This window comes from Rattus rattus, chromosome 7 (genome assembly GCF_011064425.1).
Source record: "Rattus rattus isolate New Zealand chromosome 7, Rrattus_CSIRO_v1, whole genome shotgun sequence".
Taxonomy (NCBI): domain Eukaryota; kingdom Metazoa; phylum Chordata; class Mammalia; order Rodentia; family Muridae; genus Rattus; species Rattus rattus.
Window position 1 is genome coordinate 7370987 of NC_046160.1, and position 7074 is coordinate 7378060.

Here is a 7074-nt window from a genome sequence, read left to right on the forward strand (position 1 = left end):
GTTGTTTGTTTGTTTGTTTGTTTAATACAGGGAACACAAAATTGCAGCTGTGTTCAGGCCGGTCACTTGAATTAGGGAGACTTAGTGTTTCTCCTTTTTAAAAAGCAGGACATCTAGAAGGCTCAAACATCCCAAGGGCTCACAGGGGCCGCGAGACGCAGCAGTCCCAGGGTAAAGAGCTGCAGGGAGGATACAGGCCTGACATCTTGTCTTGGAAGAAACTAGTTGTAGCCCCCTTCTCTCGTGCCCTCTTCGCCTTTTCCCTCGGGATCCCGCTTGGGCTTTCTTTCTCCAAGCAAGCGTTGTGTTCCCAGTTTTCCACTCAACTTCCAGAAAAATCTGGGACCCAGATTTGGCATCCTTCCCCCTCCCCGGCTCTGGCGGCTGCCGAGCTAGAGAGAGCAAGCCGGAGGCTGGGCTGCTGCACCCGGGAGCTACAAACCAGGGCGGACACAAACAACAGTCTCTGGGAGTCATAAGAAAATGGAGAATACTGTATTTGCTTTAGAAAGTTTTTACATATAGATAAACACGCAGTTAAGATAACAGTAAAAGCGCCCTACGGGAGTGAATGGGGCCTCCAAAGCGGCTAGGAAAACTTGAATAGCTTTTGCATAAGAATACTACGGTCTCACTCTCTGCTTTTGCTAGCGACAGGGTCCCTCTCTCGCTCTAACCCTGGCCACCTCGTCAAGCCTCGACTGCCAAGTCGACGCCGAGAATCCCCAAAGGAAAGAGGTGAGTGGGCAGGGAAGGAGGGAGGAGAGAGAGAGAGAGAGAAGGGAGAGGAGAAAAGCAGGTATCATATACAAGCAATTTCTACACATATATTACAAACTGGGAAAATGACCGATCATTAAGATATACATAATTCATATAAAATTTTGAAATAAAAATAAAAATCTGTTACAGTCATAACTATTCTTTTTCCACATTTATAACCAGTACCCACACAGGCAGTGACAGAGTGGAGAGAAAAAGGTGCTTACGAAGAAAATGATTGTCGGCTGAACAAAAACAGAGGATTGCATCTTGTTTGACCAATACTTGGACTTAAAAAACAGAGATAGATAGATAGATAGATAGATAGATAGATAGATAGATAGATAGATGGATAGGGCTAAAGGAGAAAAGAGCAAAGAAGGAAGAAACATTTGCTATTTCTCTCGAGGAGTTTTTTTTCCTTTCTTTCTTTCCTTTAAAAAAAAAACAAATTCAGAACGGAGATGTCAGATTTTTTTTCTTTTTGTCTGTTTGCTTTTGTCGTCTTGTCGCGGCGGCGATGGTGGCGTTTTTTTGTATAGTCGACTCTTTAAATCATTTTAAACTAGAGAGAATATTTTCCCAGATACAAATAAATCGTCATGCAGGTGGGGTGCCGGGTCCGTGGGAACCAAAAGGAGAAGCCGTGCTTGTCCTAGAAAGTATACAATTGTCACCTCTTTTATGCTTTCTGCCCGCAACATCAGCGTTTGTGACTGTCTGTTGGCGTCGCGGTCCTTTGGGGTGGCCGTGGTGGTGGTAGGTGGTGGGGGGTTGTTGATGATTTGAGGTTAATTTATTTTTCTTGTTTTTTTTTAAATATATTTTTGGCTGGGGTGGGAGTGTGTATGGACTTGTGTGTGTGTGTGGCTGTGTATCCTGATTTCGGTTTGTTCTAGGGATGGAGTAGAAGAAGAGGAAGAGGAGCAGGGCTAGGAGGAGGAGGGGAAGGTGGAGTGGGAGGAGGGGAAGGAGGAGGAGGGCGGCCTTGGCTATCATACATCACATTCCGAGTCGCTGGAGGTTACCGAGAGGATAGAAGTGCCGGTGTCCGCGCGCTCCGTCAGGCTGGACACACTGGTGGTCGGACTGGCTGCCGTGGACGGTGACTCTGCTGAGCCGTGCGTGGGGCAGCCGGGCTCGGCCAGCGAGCGCATCCCGCTCGGCCCGATGGCCTGGTGCTGGAGCCTGCGGGGAACAAGAGAGCCATGCCCGCCCTCACTCGGTGGTCCGCCGCCGTGCTCCCCTCGCTGGCACCGCGGGGAACCCGGCCAGGCTGGGCCCACACTCCCCTACAACCGCGGCCTCCCGCGTAGCGTTCCCCTAGCCACCTCGATTGCACTTCGCGTTCTTCCAGGCACCCAGCTGTCCCCTGAGTCCCGCAGAGACTTCCTAACCCAATTCCGAGCTCCCGGTTCTCTAGCCCAGGGAAGCGTTCCAGATAGGGACGGCCTCAGAGGAAGAGTAGACTCCCAAGCCAGCCTCCTGCAGAGACCTGAGCAGGCAGCAAAGGACACTGAGACCCGGGCCAGCAGACAGTGAGGAAGAGCTTCGCTTTTCCTCCGCAGCCTCCGAGGCTCACGTAACTGGACCCGCTGCCCAGAGAACCAGGGATTCCACAGAGCCTCCTGCCAGGGCCTTCCCAAACACACACCCAGAGCTGTAGGGATTCTCCTCAGAGCACCCATGGCTTTCCTTTCTGAATCCCTATGTAGAAAGCGCAGGATACGGGGAAGAGAAAATAGAGTAGCTGGAAGTTAAAGATGGGAATGGGGGGGGGGAGGAAAAGAAAGAAAAGGGAAGAAAGAGAAGACAAGAGAGAAGGACAGACGGTCTCTTTTCTGGGTGAAGAAGCAGTTGCCTGAACCTAGGAGCCTTTCACTGGCCGTGGGCTCTCCCCCCATCTGGCGAAAAGTGGCCGCCACAGGCAGAGATAAGAGGAAAGTGAATTCAGGCCTGGGCCACCTAAACCCACACACACTCTAAGCCTCCAGCCACCAGCAGCTGTCAGCAGCCAGGGCCCCTGCTCCTTGCCCAGGCCTAGTGCCTTTCAAACCGAGCAAACCGAACTGTTGCCGGATTCCCCTACTTTTCCCTCCCTTCCCTTTGCACTAATTTTCTCTCTGCCCTCTCCTTTTTCTCTTTACGTTCTCTCGGTGGAGCTTTAAAGATCCGCCAGAACCAAAACAATTTTGTGACTTTGTAACCAACTTGCCTGGGACAACTGCACCTGCGGCGGACCAAAGGAATAGATGCTCCTTAACGGAGGATATAGGGAGAACACACTAAACACACCAGGCCTCTTCACTCCGGGCCTGCCTCTCCTGTTCAGGGTCAGGGAAGGAAGCTCGAGGGATAGTGGCCACCGGCCTTCTCTTTGTGGCAGGAACCTGGCCCACTTTCCCCTCTTTAATGCTTATGGACGCCTCTAAGCCACCACCGCCCCCCCCCGTCCCTTTTGCGGTGCACGAAATAATCAGATAGCAAGTCCTGTTTTCCTTTCCTTCCAACCTTCTAACTGGGGACAGGCCTGAAGAGACCCGTGAGGGGCTAAGGCTCCCAGGGACAGGCACGGTGGGTTGAGGACACCAGAGGCATGCTCACACAGCGCTGGCCTGGATATAAAGCCCTTCCTGGGCAAAGCAATCTATAAACCCAGAGCAGGTTGATCCCTGTTCTAGAGCAATCCGAAACTTTCTCTAACTGTCCAGAGAGCACCGGCGTCTCCAGCGCTGTGTCAGCCGCCCCCTACCATGTCCCCCGATCGCCTGCGTTCCAACCGGTTTCCCCTTCCCTAGTCCCGAAGGCTGTGGCCCAGCCGCGGACCCCGCCACTGACCTGTTCTTGGCCGCGGCTGCGCGGTCGCGCTGTCGCCGGTTCTTAAACCAGTTGCCTACTTGTGTGGGGGTGAGGCCGGTGGCCTGCGCCAGTTCGCGTTTCTTGCTGGGGTTGGGGTAGGGATCCTGCAGGTACCATTCCCTCAGCAGGCTCCGAGTCCGCTCCTTGAAGCAATGGGTCTTCTGCTCCCCATCCCAGATGGTGCGCGGCAGAGGGAACTTCTTGCGCACGCGGTACTTGTCCACCGGGCCGAGCGGGCGGCCGCGCAGCTTCTCGGCCTCCTGGTAGTGCGCCTCGAGCCACATGGCCTGCAGCTTGCCGTGAGACTCCTTGGTGAACTTGTGATTCTCCAGGATGTGGTACAGGTCTCGGAAGTTGCCCGTGTGGAAGGCGACGACGGCGCGCGCGCGCAGGATCGACTCGTGTTTGTTGATGGCCTCGCACGCCCCAGGGGCCACGGGCAGCGACCAGAGGAAGCGGCCCAGCCGCTCGATGTCGCCCGTCTCCTCCAGCGTCTCGCAGACGCTGGCCACCTGCTCCGGCGAGAAGTTGAGGGTGGGGCAGCTGGAACATGGACAACTCTTCCGGGGGCCCTGGAGCCGCCGCCGCCGCCGCTGCCGCCGCCTGCTCCGCCAGCACCGCCTGCCTCCCGCACGGTTCCCGCTGCCGCCGCTGCCGCTGCCTCCCTCCCCCGCCGCTGCTGCCCGCACTGCTCCCGCTGCCGCTACTCGCCAGAAGTAGGGAGCAGTGGTGAGAATCGGCGAAGTTTGGCAACAAGAAGTGGGAGGAATAGAGGTCTAGGGGGGAGCGGAATACCATGGACTGACCTGAGAGGAGAGGAGAAAATTCAGGGAGAGGAAGAGAGAGGGGAGGAAGAGGAGGAGAGGGGCGATGAGGACCAGGAGGAGGGAGAGAAGAGGGGGGAGGAGGAGATGGAAAGGAGGGGGGAGCAGAAGGAGAAGGAGGGGGAGGAGGAAGGACGTAAGGGACACCCACACCCCACACACATCCACATACACACACACCCGCGCAGCCACATAGAGAGGGAGGAAGGAGAGCGGCCCGGTGCGCGCGCGCAGAGAGAGAACCCGAGGCAGAGAGAGGGAGAGGGAGAGGGAGAGAGAGGAGAGCGAGAGGAGAGCGAGAGCCAACCACCGCCGAGTCAAGATTCAGCGATTCCACAGCAATCGCCCTAATGACAACAGCCTCATAATATCTCCCCTAAATCCACAGTGAGTGCAGCATTGAAACATTTTGTTTCGCTTTTCTATTGGTCTGTGGCGTGTCGTTGTGGCGTTGCCACGGCAACCACTGCCAATCACTGTCAGCCCTGCCAATCAATACTGAGTACGTAAGGAAGGTTTTACCACTTAGCCGGAGGGGGGGGGGGGAGGGAGAAGAGGACGAAACAGAATTTTTTAAAAAAAATCTTTGCAACTCTTAATATCCTCTCTCTCTCTCTCTCTCTCTCTCTCTCTCTCTCTCTCTCTCTCTCTTCCCTCTCCCTCTCCCTCTCCCTCTTCCTCCTCCTGCTCAAAGAAGTTTTGATCTAAAAATTTGAAAAGGAATAGGCATAGAGTAGTTGAATGCGATAAGCAATTAGTTAGCAGGAGTGTTTTGGGGGCAGGAAGAGGTTCCCAGCCTCGGGAGCACCAGGCAGCCTTAGAAGAGGCCAGGTGGCCCAGCAAGGTTTGCATATGGTGTCCCAGCCACCTCTTTCTGTCTATGTGACCACTGATAGTGGTCAGGAAGAAAGAGGAGAGGTGACAAGGCTCATTGCATAGTCACCATGGCAAGCCGCTGGGGGAGCCTAGATTGGGGAGATGGGAGTAGATGGGAGCTGTTACCTAGGAGGTTGGACCCAGGGCCAAGACAACACGAGACTATGAGGACTTTCCTGGCCAGTGCCCTTGGACTCCATTCCCAAGCCATCGCACAGTTCTGCTCCCAGCCAAGCATTGGTTGAATTCTCCATCACCGTGTATTTTAAAACAGTGGAAACACTACACTTTCTCTGTCTTCTAAAGCAACTCCACTCTTTGTCGACCCCCCCCCCCAGACTTCAACTGCCTTCCACAGTGGTAGACTAGCAACAGGAGGCCAGAAACCTAGGGACTCTGGACCATGGGCAGTCTGGAAGATGCCCACTTTTCCTACATCCATGAGGACAACCCTTGGCGTGCCCAACATTCCCCCAAAAGATACAGAAACTTCGGGGCTACCCTGAGTAAGACCCAAGGCCTGAAAGTTCAGTGTTTGCTCATAATGTAAACAACTATAATACACACTCCAAGCTGAAATTCTCCATTCAAAAAGCAATACCATTACCCTGAAACAGACACCCCCCTTGTCCAAAGAACACAGAGGGTCTTTCCTGCCTGCAGCTACCACAGCCCTCAGGCCAGGCATGGGCATTTATTTATTCTTAGGTATGTTGCTTGTGAGAAGTTGTAATCTGCATCTTGAGGCCGGCCTCCCTTTGTGCGGCTTCTGTAACTATGGAAGTGTGATTTACGCAGATTTGTCCGGGTCAGAGACATCTTTCCCTACGCACTGTGTATATTTAGACAGGATTCGGTTTGGTGTTAAAAAGTGTATATGTTGAATGGATTCACACACAGTAGCCAACAATGCCCACATTGTCGGCCCATGTACAACGCGTATTGAAACGCAGCGCCCAGACTTCAACTAATCTGCCCTCAATAAAGCTGAAATAATTATCTTAAGCTGCCTTTCCAGAAGAAAAATCATTGAGGAATTCAAAACTTTTTTTCTAAAAGATCTTTTCTACATTCCGATGCAGATCTGGGGGCGCGGCGCCGGGTACACACCACTCTGGAGATCTCAATGAGGGAGGAGTGGAAAAAAAAGAAGTTGTGGGAGAATTTAAACGTGAACCCAACTGGAGGCTGGAGCCAAAATGGTCGCAGGCCTTAAATCTCAAGCTCCGGTCTTTCTTAGGCCTTGATCCGGCAGTGCCAGGTTTTAAAGGGCCGAGGAGTGCAAACCCGATTTGAGGGTGACACCGAATGTTTGGGTTGGGCTAGGGAACTATACTGGCTTTTTACCAGGAGACAGGTGGGGGAACCTAAAGTCGCTGACCAGGGCAGAAGAATGTTTCCCCTAAAAGGTGGATCCGTCGAGCCCCACTTTGGCGGTCTCTCTCTCTCCAAACATCTTCATCTGGACCAGGAGTACTTTTCCGCTCAACTGCGAAGCACTGGGCGGTCGCTCATTGCGGGCCCAGAAAGAGCCCAAAGGTTGGGACACAAAAACAGACACTTCATCTTTTCTTCCGGACCCCTTTCTCTTGTAGGGGGAAGGATTATAGGCTGGAAGGTGGGAGGGAGAAGGGGCAGGAGGAGGAAGCGGGGGAGGAAGGAATGAAAAAGGGGAGGGGAGTGGGTATTGTGCCGTGTGTGGAGGGGGAGAATTCCTACGGGTGGGTTTCCGAATATTGTGTTCAACTTTTTG

General features: G+C 53.5%; 1 protein-coding gene across 1 annotated transcript; it reads right to left on the reverse strand.

Moving 5' to 3' along the window:
- Window positions 1-473: 473 nt before the first annotated feature.
- Window positions 474-4490, reverse strand: Six3 (SIX homeobox 3). Its single transcript, XM_032908738.1, is given in 6 exon segments — window positions 474-1950; window positions 3601-4160; window positions 4162-4192; window positions 4194-4243; window positions 4245-4284; window positions 4286-4490. Coding segments are annotated over 6 exon segments (1008 nt in total). The 5' UTR covers window positions 4420-4490; the 3' UTR covers window positions 474-1757.
- Window positions 4491-7074: the final 2584 nt, after the last annotated feature.